The following is a 16,237-nucleotide window of genomic DNA, read 5'->3' on the forward strand; positions in this document are numbered from 1 at the left end:
ATCGGCTTGATTTGATAAAGGGGTAAAGATTTTAGTAGATAAAAAAAAAACACTGGGTGGTTTTTATTATTATAGGGTGGTCATGTACACACACTGCCAACACACATTTAAGTCCAAATAACTTGTAAAAGTGCATGTAGCATCCATTGACCCCTTTAACACTGGCCTGAAATTACAAGTTTGTGCATTTCAAATGTGAATGCATAATCTCTTCATAATATTTGAAGTGGAGCTTAATACTAGATAACCAAAACAACAGAAACCATGGATTACACCGAGCACAAACACAAGCAATGGACCTGTGCCATGTGTTTTGTGAGCCCGAGCCACATATTTATAAACCATTTCACTGGGGATTAGAATGTAATCCACTGTCCGTAATACACTGTGGTGTTAAGAAGAACATTGATTGTTTAGGTGAGACAGAGAAAGAGGGAGAAGAAGAGATAAAGCAAAACATATGGTTTCTCTCCTAGTGCAAGAAAAAGCAAGAAAGAGAAAACCTGTAAAGATCTCAGTGGAATGAAGCTTCCAAAGTTCAGAAAGACTTGAATATGAACTTGGCACAGTTGCTGTAGCAGCCGTGGGGCTGTGGGCTTTATAAATACAATCTGATGCTGATGGTCCTTGGATGCAAACGTGAGTCAGACACTCAAGGCTGAGAAACAAACTTGATTGCTGCCTCCCTCTCCTGCGAATCTTTAAAAATGCATGTTCTGTTCTAGCCCGATCTCGTCATAAACCCTGCTGAAGTGGGAATGTAGTCAAAAAGCCATATTTTCTAAGGCAGTTGGACCACATAAAAAAGGTGGGGGTGATTCATTTAGCAGCCTCTTTCCTCTATTTCGGATAAACAAGAGCTAAACTGGATGATGAGGAACCCTTGGAGCCTGTGAGGCAAATTTAAACCCCATATTGGACTTTTTTCTCACTCCAAGAGAGATTTGTATCTTTTAGGGCTTTGGGAAAGAACTGGTTACACTTCTACACTCCACCTACACTTCAACTAAAATTCACTCCACATTTTCTGTGGTAAAAGTTATGAGAAAGACTCACTGACCAGAAAGTTTATCATTGGGAAGAGACAGGGAGTCTGATAGCCCTTCTATCTCACGTGCTGGGGACTGGGGTTATGACTGATCTGCTTAAAACTGAGTCAAGGAGAAAACACTTCTGAAAAAAAGAAAAAAAAATCCCTTTGAATTCAAGACTCCAGCCTCTGGGATCCACTTGCTCCGACCTGGCAGGTCTGTCAGGCACAGTCTGAGTCCCGCTGGAACTGGAATCAAAGTCATCTCCCTCAACTGTCACATTCCCAGAATTTCAATTGAGCCATCAGTCTGTCAGAAACAATGCTTCCCCCTGCCTAGGGATTTTAGGGGCTTCTGTTTTTCTTTGCCATGATAACTGTGACAGGCTTGTGTAAAAACACAGCATGAAGAACATATGTTTAATGCATTATGCTTCTGTATTCCCTGATGAATAGACCAGTATTTCAGGTCACAAATATAAGATTTGGATGTTGGTGTGTTAGTTCCACCAGTTAGAAAATGCATGCTGGTCTTTTTTTTTTTTTTTTTTTTGAACGGTTCTTTTAAAAAGATGTGTAAAAACCCGTTCATGACAGTCTTCTCTGTCAATATCACTGACTGTGTCTGTTGTCCTTTTCCTCACCTTTCTATTTCTTGCTTCTTTTCTACTCCCCTTCTTCTTCACTTTTTTATATCTCTGGCAGACTGGGCTCCTGTAAAGAGGAGATAAAGTCCTCCAGCAGGCCAGCCCCGAAACCAATGTCCCCATCTGACTTTCTGGACAAGCTGATGGGAAGGACCTCCGGCTATGACGCTCGCATCAGACCCAACTTCAAAGGTGTGACAGAACTAAAACAAACAGGATTTGTCTGAATATATAGTACGACAAAACTTGTGAAACTGGTAGCAGCTTGACAGTAGTGGCACCTGGAAACTTAAATGAGGTGACAATAGAAAGAACCCAGTGACCTGACTGTGTATTACTCCAAATACATTAAGGAAAACGGGAATGCTCTTCTAAAGGTGTTCTGTTGTTGTTATTATTAAAGAGAAACTGCAGTTCATCCAAAAAATTTTGTCATAATTTACTTACTGCTGTTTTATATTGATATATTTTGTTTTTCTGTGAACAACAAAAGGAGATGTTACCCCTTATTTACATTACATGTGTCTGCAGCATTTTATAGCTCAGACAAGGTTTTGTTCTGTCCTCCATGTAGTGCCAACTCACACCAGGAGCATTTCAGATACAAAGCGACAAGTTTCACGAGACGACATGATTTGCCTATTCGACATTGATTGTCTTGATTATTTGTCTTTTAACATGGCTAAGTTGGCGAAATATTTATGTTTTGTCAGGTTTAATTCTGTTTATTGTTGTGTTTATGTCCTACTTTGTTGTGCTGTAGAATTTAAAGTTAAAACACTTAAGAGTCCAGTTATGCCTTATCCTTATTTTCGCTTATTTATTTATTAAGCACTTTTACACAACTTGTCATTGAACAAAGTGCTGTACAAACACATAAGCAATCATAAAAACATACATTATTAACACCACATATAAATAATGAAATAAGCCCCTCAGTTTGATAACCTACTAAAGCAACTACTATACCACATTGAATGCTAGAGCCAGGAGGTATTCTTTAAGCTTATGTTTAAAAACAGTAAATATACATTCCAATCTGATAGAAAGGGGTAGATCATTCTAGAGTTTAGGAGCTATCGCTACAAAAGCTCGATCTCCACTTCTCAGCGTTGTTCTAGGAGTCGTTAAAACCAGCTTGTCAACTGACCTCAAGGACCATTTTGGTGCATATTTCTCAATAAGATTTGCCAGGTACAACGGAGCCATACCATGCAGTGATTTATGAACATAAATAAAAATTTTAAAATGTATTCTGTAGTCAATCGGTAGCCAATTTAAAGAGCTCAATACTGGGGTAATATGGTCTCGCTTACGAGTACCCGTCAAAAGTCTAACAGCGGCGTTTTGAACTAGTTGTAAACGTTTAATCAGTGACTTATTTATGCCGACGTAAAGCGCATTGCAGTAATCTAGTCTTGTAAATATAAATGCATGAATGAGCTTTTCGAGATCACGAGTGGACAGAAATGTTTTCACTTTCACTATTAATCTCAAATGATAGAAACAAGACTTAACGACAGAATAAATTTGTCTCTCAAACCTGAGATCACTGTCAAAAAGAACACCTAAATTCCAGACTAATGAATGACAAGGATAAAAGATTTGTTGCTGTCTATAGTCATCTAAAATCTATATTTTAAATACCATTTCTGGCCTCCTGGCAAGGATATAGTGATGTAAAACATGATCGAGAGTCTGCACAGGGTGTTTATTTTGAAATTGACAGAATTTTTTTACTTTTATTTTGTATATACTGTACTGTGCAGCTTGAATGCGGTGTCCATCAAAAATAGGTGAGGCGCTTATCTTTAGCGAAGCAGCGTGGAGAGCCTCCAAAAAAACTTTATTTAGCTTTTATATAGTATTTATATAATAATATTTATACACAATTATAGCAATATTTTTAATTAGCTATTATGACTCAACTTTTCAATTTCATTTGAAGTTTCAATATTTTTATGTGCTTTTGTCGCAAAAAAAAGCACATGTACTGTATTAGTTTCTTTATATATATTTCTAATTAGCTGTAATTCATTATTTCATTTATTATGTTTTTTTTTTAAGATACGTCACAACAACCTACCATGTGCTTTCTGAAGACTTTGCATATAGCACAGAATTCACATGGACTACTTTTATCCTGGCTTTTATGGTGCTTTTTGTAATTTTTTGAGAGTGACAATTGATCATCAGCATTTTCTTTTGTTATATGAATAAGATAAGAGTAAACAATTAGCTACATTTTTACTTTTTGTAGGTAGAAAACTGGATAGGTAAATCATGACGGAATTTCCTTTTTTTATTTTTGGGTGAACTACCCCTTTAAATCCCCCTTTGCTCTATGTTTCACTCTTTCTCCAAACTTCTCAATACAAAAGTACCGTAAATGTTAGTCCAAACGTAAGAAATTTCTCTCTTTTATTTTAACAGGACCCCCAGTAAATGTCACCTGTAATATTTTCATCAACAGCTTTGGATCCATTACTGAGACAACTATGGTATGTAATCACACTGATTCATTTTTGTTTCATATCAAAGATTCAGCATTGCACTTATCTTTTTAGGCTACTCGGACCTTGAACTAAAAATGCAGAGGAGAATTCCTTCTCTTTTCTCTATTCTTTCAGGCAGTATGCTCTGTTACAATTATATTACTGAGTGGATTTTAGTCAGTTTCTTGATTTCTCCTTGCCTCGAGGAGCTCATCACTTAGAAGTTTAGAGTCCAGTGGGTCAGCTGATGTGCTGATAATGAACTGTCCACCATGCAATTAAAACGAAAAATTGAGAGAACGGCAAGGATCTTGAAGGGGAAAAAATTAAAAGGTGATATACCCATCCGCTAAAGCCTGTGCTTAGCACTAAATGTCTCTGTCAGCAGAATGTTTCAGTTGATCGTTGCAAATTGCCATTTTTAATGGTCTGTTAGTCCGTTAACCTGGGATTTGAACATTGGAAATGGAGGACTTCCAACTGAAATTAATGTCAAGGGAGAACAAGTTATTCACTTGCATGTTTAGAGCATATCTGATTCAGCCTCTAAGGTTTGCAATTAAAACACTATAAATAACAACTAATACAAAAAATGTACATTAATAATAATCGAATCCAGAAACTGACCTAAGATTTCAGAACCGAACAGGGTTTTTTTCCCCTCTTTTCCTACAGGATTATAGGCTTAACGTTTTTCTACGCCAGCAGTGGAATGACCCTCGACTGGCCTATAGTGAATATCCTGACGCTTCTCTAGACCTGGACCCTTCTATGCTGGACTCCATATGGAAACCTGACTTGTTCTTTGCTAATGAAAAAGGTGCAAACTTCCATGAAATCACAACAGACAACAAGCTGCTGAGGATCTTTCAGAATGGGAATGTGCTATACAGCATTAGGTAAGCAGAGAAGTCTCTCATATATTTAAGAGAACAGAGGAGAATTTATAAGAATTAGTGCAAAAGAGGTATAGATTTTTATTTTTTGCATTAAAATATACCTCCAAAAATTTATGTTAAAGACATAAGCCACAGCCTGTTGGGGTTAATAGCACAATGATCACAATGGAGTTTGAGCAAATATTAATCATAGTACAGTACATTTACAGTATGTAAGAAGAGAGACATGTGGCCTAGACTACAAACTAAAAAGGTTTGACAATTAATGCCAAGCTTTTAAGTAGGGCTGCATGATTAATCGAATGCGATTGTCATGCACATTTTGTCAGTAAAGCCGGTTCTGTAATCAGTAGAAGAGGTCTGCATGGGCTTTAAACTGAAACCCAAACCTGGCCCGTACCCAAGATCGTCTGACCCGACCTGACCCGACCCAAGCGCCATGGTTAAATTTAGACCCCGAAATCCCCCCATCACACTTACCAGTTATAAAAGTTTATGAACATCATGTCCATTGGTAACATAAATTCTGCCAAGTGAATGGTTGTATACGACAAGACGATAATTCTTCCATCGTGCAAATTATGGTCATGTTCGTCAGTTAAAGCTCATTAGCATTTGGACAGAGTACTGCAGTACTGTAACTGTCACAAATAAATCTGTCACATTTATTTGAATTAATTAAATAATTTATTTGAAATAAAGAGAGAGAGAGAGAGAGAGAGAGAGAGAGAGTGAGAGGGATGAAAGTTTCTTGTGTGTGAACCTGCGTCTAAGCATCTCTTTATACAAGCAATGAGGCTTAGTTACTTCAAAAACAGCGTTTTTACCCCCTTATTGCAAAGAAATATAACGTTGCGAGTCAGTAGCCTATTTTACTAATAAAAGTTTCCGTGCTGTGGTGTCATTGTCGTGAAAGCAGTGCAGCCTACCACATATAGTTTTAGTTTAGCTATAAACCCGAGCTCGACCCGAACCCGAAGCTATTCATTAAACATTAACCCGAACCCGGGTGGCAGACCTCTAATCAGTAGTAAGTCTCAGCTTTCAGATGGAGCACCATTTAATATACAGAGCCGTAGTTCAGTGACAAGCTATGCAAAATCACGTTCATAATCGCAGATGATATATGATCACGATAATGAAATCGAAGAAGTCATTCTACGATTATGAAAGTGGTTTGCATAGCTTCTCAGTGAACGGCTGTGTAATAGATGCTGTTTCATCTGAAATCATGTGAAAATACCACATTTAATAAAGTTTTTACTCCAAACTCACTTCATAACGTCAGTGTCAGAGTATTTTTTATAAATCCTTCAGTGAGATGAAGTGGCTTCTTACACCGAATAAAACACCCAACATATTTCATAATATTCTAAGCAGTGATAAAAGCTGCATAAAAATGTCGATTAGCATTGCATTATTATATACTTTATTACAATAAACATTGTAATAAGACAAATTCAGATAAACCATATGTTGTCGTAGTTGTGTGTTTGTTACTCATGTTGAATTAATAAAAGCAGTTAAATCTTCTGTTTATTCAGCAACCACTGTAGGGATTTCCTGATTTCTTCTGCTGGCGTATTTGTAGTTTCCAAGTGAAAGCGCCCTCTAGCCTTCGGATGAAGATTTACTACTGATCACAGAACCGTGCTTCACTGAAAGATATGGATGACAACAGCAGCTTCTTGATAATCGTGATTTTGACGTTTGATTTTGCGATTTAATTTTGATGAATTGTGTAGCTAGAACTTTTTTCATTTTGCTTTTTTAAAAGTTCTAAGAATTTAAAATGTTATTACTTTTATACCAAGGATGGATGGAATTGCAAATAAACATGCCAGGGCTGCTCTTTGGGAACTATGGGGGAAAAGGATTTCATGTGTTGAGCCTAAAAAGGTCTCCACCTCACAGTGTGTGAGTATAGATATTTGGGGGATTGAATTTAGGGTAATCACAGCACAAAAGAAACTGGCTCTTCAAAAAAGCACTGGTGGCTTTTGTCTTTCTCAGAGGCACTTAATTACAGTAGGTAATTACAATGTTTCCTCTATCCAAACTTTCTAATAGTGTAGACTCCTCCCACTCCTTAATGTGTCAGCAGCATGACAAATTAATATAAAAGAAAAAAAAACTGTCGGGCAGTTAGTTAGTTAGGCTATTACCAAAAAGGCATATGATACAAAAACAGAAACAAAAATGATCTGCCTCATTTGGGATTCACTCTGCAATCACAAATCAAAAGCATGAAGTGTCCAGCCATACAGATCTGAACTCTCAGAGAGACAGCATAAATTGGGATTTTGAATACTGGTGCATTCTGAAATTACAATTCTGCCCTCAAAGGCATGGGAATTCTGTCATTATCTCCTCAAACTGATGTTGTTTCAAACCTAAATGACTTTCCTTTTGTGGAACTACCATGGAAGATATTTTGAAGAATTTACAGGTCGTTTTTATATGTAATTTCAATCACTGGGATCTAGAGCTTTCAAATTGCAAAAGCATTTTCATTTTTGAAACTCTTTTTTGATCTTTCATTCAAATAATCCAATTCAAAGGAATTTTTATTTTTTTTCTCACAAATCACCACTTTGCTCAAACAAACCATAAAAATCTTGAATGACTTCGAGAATACATGGAATATAAAGCATGAGTCATATGGACCATTTATTGTGATATTTTTATAGTGTTTTTGTGTCATTTTGAAGCTTGATAGCCACATTCTTATTCACTTTAGTTATATTAAAAAGCTTGGTCAGACATTTGTTAAAAAATAGAGATATAGGGGTGAGTAAATAATGACAATTAAAATGTTTGATTTTTCCTTGCAAACTCCTTTGGCCTTTCTCTATCCTCTATTTAACACTGCTTTTTTGCCCTTTTTGGTTTCACTCTGATTCTTCCCCACTTTCTGCTTTCCTGTTTTGCTCTACGTCTCAGGCTAACACTCATCCTGTCTTGTCCCATGGACTTGAAGAATTTCCCAATGGACATTCAAACCTGTACCATGCAGCTAGAAAGTTGTGAGTACTCTGTACTTCTCTTCCTCGCTCTCCTTCCCTTATTCTTCCTTGCCCTTTTCCTCTTCACACTTTGCAGAATTCAATTCTTCTGACACTGATATGGGGCCCTATTTTAACAATCTAAATGCAAAGTGTAAAGTGCACAGCGCAGTTGCACTCAGGGCGTGTCCAAATCCACTTTTGCTATTTTAATGACGAAAAAATGGTTGGCGTGCCCGGGTGCATGGTCTAAACGGGTTGTCCCTATTCTCTTTATGAGTAATGGGTTTTTTGGGCATAATGTGCAATAAACCAATCAGAGTCACATTGCGCCAGATTTTATACCAGGTTTGAGTTGGTCTATGGCGCAGTTTATTTCCAGCTCCTTAAAATAGCAATGCGCCTGAACACACCTCTTTTTTAGACCAGCACGCCCATGGGCGCACAAATGGGCGCAAATGCATTTGCTAATTAAACGACGTGGCGCTAGATGGGAAAATGCGAACAGCGCCGGACTGAAACTAGCAAACACACTTGCGCTGCGCCTTGAGTCGCATTGCGCCGGGTGTATTATAGGGCCTATGGAGTTTAAATGTATGCACTGATGGCAATCACCATGAAGGTGAAAAATAGTTAACATACTTAAAAAACATGATTGCATAAGGTGAACATATACATTACAGTTTCACATTTTGGGAACGGAAGTGTTTCTGAAAGAAGTGTATGTCTTATGCTTATCAAGCCTGCATTTATTTGATCAAAAATACTTGTGTTTAAAAATATACTTAATGTACATAAAATGTAATATAATTTCAAATATATTTAAAAATGAATTAATATCTTTAAGGAAACCGCAACTTTAGTTTTCTTTAACGATACTTTAAAACAAAATACATTTTGTAATAATATAAATGTATTTGTAACTTTTGATCAATTTAATGCATCCCTGCTAAATTTTACCTTTTTATTTTTGAATGTTAGTGTATACCAGGAACAGATGCCATTAACAAATTCTGTTAATATGGTAATTGCAATCCACTACTTGTCTATTTCCACTTACAAACCCGGTAACCTTAAGCATTATGGTATTTAAAAAAATGATAAATCTGCAGAAAATGAATAACTCAAAACAGTTTTCTATGTTTCACTGCACAAAACGAAGAAGAATCGGCAAGAGGAAGTAGACACACAGCATCCTCATTTTAAAATTGTGCGTAAAGTGTCCTTCCTTATTACCTCGATAAAAGAAATAGACTATTCACCACCCCAGTGCCCTCAGAGCAGATAACATCTTAACTCCTGGGACCAATTTAAAGGATATCAATAATGAAACTTTCATTTTCTGTTCACCTTTATTATGTGACCCACTTCAGCTGCCCGAGAGGCTTTTAATTCCACTTCCCTGATACAAAAGAACAACCCTTTCTAACCATCAGAAGATCCAAATGAGGAATCCATGTAATGCAGAAATGCACTGCAGATGCCACTTAGCTGGACATCTGGATTTGGTTGTTGGATTATTTGATTTGAATCCCCATTTATGTGTCATGATGGCAGACGGTACCTGATGTTCATACAACATTCAGTGACTCATATGGTTTAAAATATTTAGGGGGCGTACTACACACAGACAGTGTGTTTTACTGTCCTTTCTGTGTCCTCTGTATGTCTACAGAATTTATTATTATATGAGTGGAAAAATCCCACCTCCATGGCTGCAGTTAAAATTGCCCTCCTCTAAGGAGTAGGGTCAGACAGAAAGTGACACACACAGGAAGACAGGCAGGTTTACTGCCCAACAAAGCAGTTACAGAGGGCATAATCATTTCTGATTAGACAAGAGCACCTTTTTAGGGCTTAGAAGGGCCCACTGAAAACTGTTTTGACAAGTGTCGGGACACAGCTAAGGGGTGGGATCACCTTGTCTGGAAAGGACACATCCTGGTACAGAAATCTGGGCTGCATCTGAAAACTTAGGCAGCTGGCTTGCCTCGTATGAGGCAATGACTTTGCAGGCAGAGTTTTTGCATGAAGGCACATCATGGGCGTGATTTCAGACAGACTTTTGAGGCAGCTTTATGGTTTAAATGATCTACAAAGAAATATAAATAATTTTTGTGTTAACTAAACAAATATTTAATTCCTAAAATACTGATTTCTCCCTAGAGCGAACATCAAAAGTGCAAAAAGTTAGTTAAAACTGACCACCAAATGCAACTTTCAGACTCCATCTTTTTTCTTTAGCTCAACCATCACAGAATGGAACTCACAGGATTGTGGGATATCAGAGGCAGCGAAGGATACATATATGTTGCCTTCAAAATTTGATCAGAAGAAGGTACCTCTGGAGACAGGAAGTAAAGCAGAACTTGGATTTGAACGTGTCTTGATGCCTTTCTGCCTTGGAATGCTGCCTCCGAAGGCAGCATTTTAGAGTTTTCAGATGCCCTGAAGTTGAAGGCAAGAGGCATAGATTAAAGCAGGGGTATAGTAGGCAAGTTCAGGCCTAGAGAGCCGCTGTGCTGCAGAGTTTAGCTCCAGCTATAATCAAACATAACTGAACAAGCTAATCGATGTCTTCAGGATTACAAACCCTGCGTCTCAATGTCCATACTATCCATTCTAAATAGTATGTGAGATTAAAATAAGTGTGTCCCAAAGCATAGTATGCTGTCACCAGATGGTCTACTATTTCAGGTAGATTTTTGAAATGTGGATCTATGCACACTTTAATGGCTAATATTGCCCACAATCGATTGTGCTTTGGTGAAGGATTTGGTTCAGACTTACAAACACAAATAAAAAGTGTAAAAAAATAAAAAATAAAACATGGCGGATGTGCGCGACCAATGTTTAGATAAATGGGTTTGAGGTACTAATAATCAACATTTAACCTGGTAAAAATATTTGTTTTATGTTATCTGTGTTATGTTTCATTTTAGAGGATGTTAACAGTAACAAGATGACTGAAAGGCCAGTTTACAGTTACAGGGTGCATGCAACCAAAGTCCCTTTAAGACAATTCATTTCACTCGGTCGCAATCTTTGAAATGACTCTTTGACATGCAAGTGCAGCTCCCATCTCTTTGAATGGGCAAACATCAAATTCTCCAAAACTGTTCGCCAAGCTTACGATTAAGTTTCAGATTTGAAAATCAGTAGTGAAATCTGACAGCAACTGTAACATAAATGTTATGCTCTAATAGCATTAAAAGCTTATTTTTAAAGACCAGCCAATTCGCATGTGCAGTCCTAAGTGCACATCTCAGAATGCTGACTGTTTCTATAGCAACTGGGACTTCTAACGGCAGCTTGCAGTGATGTTATGACTTTACCGATTAGCGATTGGCTCTTTTACTCAGAAGGCGGGGCTTCCTTCGTTAGAGCGGCCATATTGAGTCTTGCATTTTTCCCCATTCAAAACTATGCGAGTGACACGTCTTTGGTATTCTATATACAAATATTCTTTGGTGTAACTATGCCACGGAGTGGTCCATTAAAGACACATTTGTTTATGATATGATAGTACATTCCAAAGGATGCCTTATCTTCTACTAAACACTCAAAAGTATGTACTTTTTTTCACCAGAAGAGTAGACACTTTAATGGCATAATATAAGTAGGCACACTGGGACACAGCATAAGGCTGTAAGAGGGTGAGGTTTTTTTCAGGGTTGGAGCTAAACCAACCCGATCTCACAGCAAAATACATATGTTACGAGATGGCTAATTCATACAGATTAGTATGAATAAATTAGAATTAGAATGAATAAATTATGTTTTAAAAATATATTAAAATATAATTTTATATTATATATATAGACATTTGAGGCAGTAGACAAAAAAAAAATTCCACTTCTTGGAAAATATTCATATTCCTTATACTAGTTTGAAAACAATGTTCGGAACCACGCCAAACTTTTCAAAGACACCATGACATTCTAGGACTTTCAGTCTTCATCCTTTTTTCATGGGTTTGTTGTTTTGAAGACGAAGGGGGACGGGAGGTTTGTGAATAACAGATGTCTTTGTAAATCCCTAAGGGTCTCTGATAGACATCAATATTATTCAGATTTGTCAAGTATTCTACACTGTTATTGCATGCCTCATGCATTTTTAATAGGTCCCTAATCTCACCGTGTACTACAGAGCTGTTAGAAATGATATGGGGGATGTGAAGAACTTGAGGCAAGTAGCATGAATAAAGCAACAACAATAATATATATATATGTTAGTTTATTTGCTTAAATTCTTCATGCTCGTCATACTGTACATAATTTATATACTACCAAATGCTGAGTGTCTGTAGTGTACTAATCCAGAGCAAAACATCTTCACTATTAAAAGGTCTGCATCAGACCAACAATCTATCCATCCACCACTTTGGTTTGTTGTCTGCCAGATGACCTTTTACACAGTGTACAAAATACGGGATGAGAAAGAAAGCATGACAGGTCCAATTCACACTCTTCTTTTTCACAGTTGGCTACACCATGAATGATCTGATCTTCGAGTGGCTTTCTGATAGCCCTGTGCAGGTGGCGGATGACTTGACTCTTCCTCAGTTTTTACTAAAGGAGGAAAAAGATCTTGGCTACTGCACTAAACACTACAACACAGGTACACGTTTCACTATGACCTTCATGCGAATCAATTATCGCCACAGCATAAACCTGCAATATGATCATTAAATATACTCCAGAAGTAATTCCCAACCAGAGGTACTTAATCAGGTGTAAAAAAAAAATGGATTAAAAATTGCCATACATATTTACTTATCTATTATGAAACTCTTTGTGATATCATAGGTAAATTCACCTGCATTGAGGTGAAGTTTCACTTAGAGAGACAGATGGGCTACTATCTCATTCAGATGTACATCCCCAGTCTGCTGATTGTCATCTTGTCTTGGGTGTCTTTCTGGATCAACATGGATGCTGCCCCTGCTCGGGTGGGCTTGGGTATCACCACTGTGCTGACCATGACCACCCAAAGCTCCGGTTCACGAGCCTCTCTACCCAAGGTAACATAACCAAAATTAATCAGTTCTTAACCCTCTCGAGTCCATTAACGCATATATGCGTTTTGAGTCATTTTGACATATATGACATATATGAAAAATAAAACCAATTCTTAGGCTGATGATACACAGGGCAACTTTTTAGAGCAATGTTGACTGGACTCTTTCCCATTGAGAATGGGTAACAAATTTCTATCTGGATACTTTAGATCGGTCGTGTGCCCTGCGTCTCACCTGGTTGCCCTTTGATGGCAACACTGGCCAAAGTTGTCTGGCAAAATTACTCAAAAGCCCCGTGCATCGTCAGCCTTACTGTATTTCCTGACTACTATCAGATCAGTTCAGTGAGTGTTTTGAACTTGAGATTTGAATCAGCTGGTTCGTGAACGACTCATCAGTTTAGTGAAGTTGAACAAAATTTTACAAAATTTTACTAACTTTAGTGGTAAAGAGTTGCCAGGATTAATCTTTCAAATTTCAAGATAGTCATGCCATTTTAGGACAATTTCAGTTAATAATGCAAAGGTTTTCATTTTTGGGTGAACTGTTCCTTTAAATTAAAAAAGACAAAAATTCTCGGGTTTTTTCCGAGTATAGAAATTATATGGCGGATGTGAAGAACTTGAGGCAAGTAGCATAAATAAAGCAATAATATATATATATATATATGTGTGTGTGTGTGTGTGTGTGTGTGTGTGTGTGTGTGTATGTATATAAAATAAAAATGTTAGTTTATTTGCATAAATTCTTCATGCTCGTCATACTGTACATAATTTATATAGTACCAAATGCTGAGTGTCTGTAGTGTACTAATCCAGAGCAAAACATCTTCACTATTAAAAGGTCTGCATCAGACCAACAAGGTTGGACAATGTCACATACAGTAACCTGCTTTTTGGAATACACCCCTGTTCCAACTTTCAGCATTCTTCTATATTTCGCGGCACTCTTATCGTCCGACGCAATCAACGTGCACGCGCACGCACCAAAGTACACGCAGAGCACAGCGATCGATGACAGGATGACTCATTGAGTGTAAAAAAATAAGGCATGAATTAAACGTAAATTAAATGTAACATAAATAAAGATTAATTAATAAGTCTATATTTGCTTATAAGTATGAAATTTGAAATATTCTTTAATAATTGAAATAATGTCCACTTGAAGGTGTGTGTTGTTTTCTGTGAAAAGGTATAAAATGATATCTATCATATAAAAATCCAGTCAACAATTTGATTAGCTACTGATATTGGTTTGACCTTGTGATTCTCAGGTGTCCTATGTGAAGGCCATTGACATCTGGATGGCCGTTTGTCTGTTGTTTGTGTTTGCTGCATTGTTGGAGTATGCAGCAGTCAACTTCGTCTCAAGGCAACACAAGGAGTTCATCAGGCTGCGCAAGAAGCATCGAAGGCAGAGAATAGTAAGTGTGTCAAACACACACACACATACATGCAAACAAATACAGGCTGTCCTGTCACCCTGGATTACAGCCACATATCCAAACACTGGCAACAGCCACACTAGGCCACAGCTGGCTGTCACATCTTGTGTGGGGGAATTCAGATCAGCCTGTTTCCATAGTGTACAGTCCCCTGTGTTGAGCCCACCGTTTCTGTCACCTTGTAAAGTCTTGCCAAAGCTAATTTCTTGATCCGAGATCACAGACACTGACTGAAATGTTAAAGAGACTTCTAAATGAAGCCCAACAGTTACATTTAAAACTACTATTGGCTAAAACATCTAGGGCACTTTGTGGGCTTGTACAACAGTGTTCACTGTCCAAGCTCACAGTGCTGGAGATTTACGAGTGTGTTCGTTAGATTTCAATCAATAATGAGAGAAAAATTAGAATAACTGCCTTTAAGAGTTCTCCTCCCCCTCCTGCCTTGGAGATCTGGCGGCCATTACTCTTCGTCCTATTCTCTCCAGCCAAGAAAGTCTTTGGTCTGAATGATCAATCTGGGTGGTATCGATGCATGGGTCACTGGCTGAGAGAGCAGTTAGGCTGATGGACCAACTACTGGCCAGAATTAATCAATACAACAAATCCTTGGCTTTATCCTGTCTTAATAACACTATAGACAAATTAGGCCACATGCTCCTGCTCAAGAAAACAGAAACAGATTGGTGCTGAGAGGATGGTGCCTGGTTCAGGGGTGCACAAAACCACATATTTTCAGGAAATTAATCAGTTGCCTGAATGACTATTCCACTTATTAGACATAAAATTATACTGGTTTCAGATTCATGCAATGCCTTTAGAGGGTTTTGCCATTATATTAGTGTTATTTGTGTTTTTAAGATGTTAAAACTATTTTTAACTGGACACACATCCTAACAAATAACAAAATGTGGCGCAATGGCAAAAGACATCTATCCTGCTGTGTAAGTCTGTAGGAGCACTTTAAAGGGAATGCAAAGATGCTAATTTTACCTTGAAAACTGTCTAACAGCTAAAGATATACTGCTAATATATATATATATATATAGAGAGAGAGAGAGAGATGATCTCTGATCTCAATAATCGGCAAATCCTTTGCTGGGCAACTAGTTGATTATTTAACCGTCCTGATCCATAACTCAGTTTTAAGCTATATATGTGTCTTAAACATTAGCAGGAACATTATCCACTTGTCTAACAACTTTATCAAGTTTTTCTGAAGAGTCTGAAAGATAATTGCTGGATTTAGCTTGAGTGTACACTTTATTGGAGTGTCCCTCAGCATCCTGCAAAGAAGTATACACACACACAAGCAGTGTTGCCTAGCAACAAAGATGGTGCTGGAGAGCAGCGGCTTGATAGCTGTTGTCTTTAAAATTCTTGTTGAAGTATTTAAACAGTTGTCAATATTAATGAAAATTAGTCTGCTCAGCCTGCCTAGAAGTGTTATGCACTGTTTGATGCTTGAAAATGCACCGAACTGTGCAAGATACATAAGAATGACAGACTGATGGATAGATGGATGTGCTCTATTGATCCCCAGAAGTTAGTTTAGAGAAAGAACGAGACTGGTAACAGCTCCAAGAAATTCAACCAGCATTGCAACACATGCGCCAGGGTAAAAATACCATCTGTGTCCCCATCTTATTTGCCCACAGGCAAACACTGAGTCCTAAAAACCCAGAGCTGCCTCCGTC

At 37.6% G+C, this 16,237-nt stretch overlaps 1 protein-coding gene across 1 annotated transcript in view; it reads left to right on the forward strand.

Moving 5' to 3' along the window:
* The window catches only part of LOC113081214 (glycine receptor subunit alpha-4-like), a 34,301-nt gene that overhangs the window by 15,698 nt on the left and 2,366 nt on the right, over positions 1 to 16,237 (forward strand). The window contains exons 2-8 of the mRNA XM_026253295.1: positions 1,736 to 1,869; positions 4,111 to 4,178; positions 4,848 to 5,071; positions 8,015 to 8,097; positions 12,559 to 12,696; positions 12,885 to 13,099; positions 14,370 to 14,519. Of these exons, the coding sequence (XP_026109080.1) occupies positions 1,736 to 1,869; positions 4,111 to 4,178; positions 4,848 to 5,071; positions 8,015 to 8,097; positions 12,559 to 12,696; positions 12,885 to 13,099; positions 14,370 to 14,519 (1,012 nt within the window). The remainder of the gene's footprint in view (positions 1 to 1,735; positions 1,870 to 4,110; positions 4,179 to 4,847; positions 5,072 to 8,014; positions 8,098 to 12,558; positions 12,697 to 12,884; positions 13,100 to 14,369; positions 14,520 to 16,237) is intronic.

Source organism: Carassius auratus, unplaced genomic scaffold (assembly GCF_003368295.1).
Source record: "Carassius auratus strain Wakin unplaced genomic scaffold, ASM336829v1 scaf_tig00033419, whole genome shotgun sequence".
NCBI lineage: Eukaryota > Metazoa > Chordata > Actinopteri > Cypriniformes > Cyprinidae > Carassius > Carassius auratus.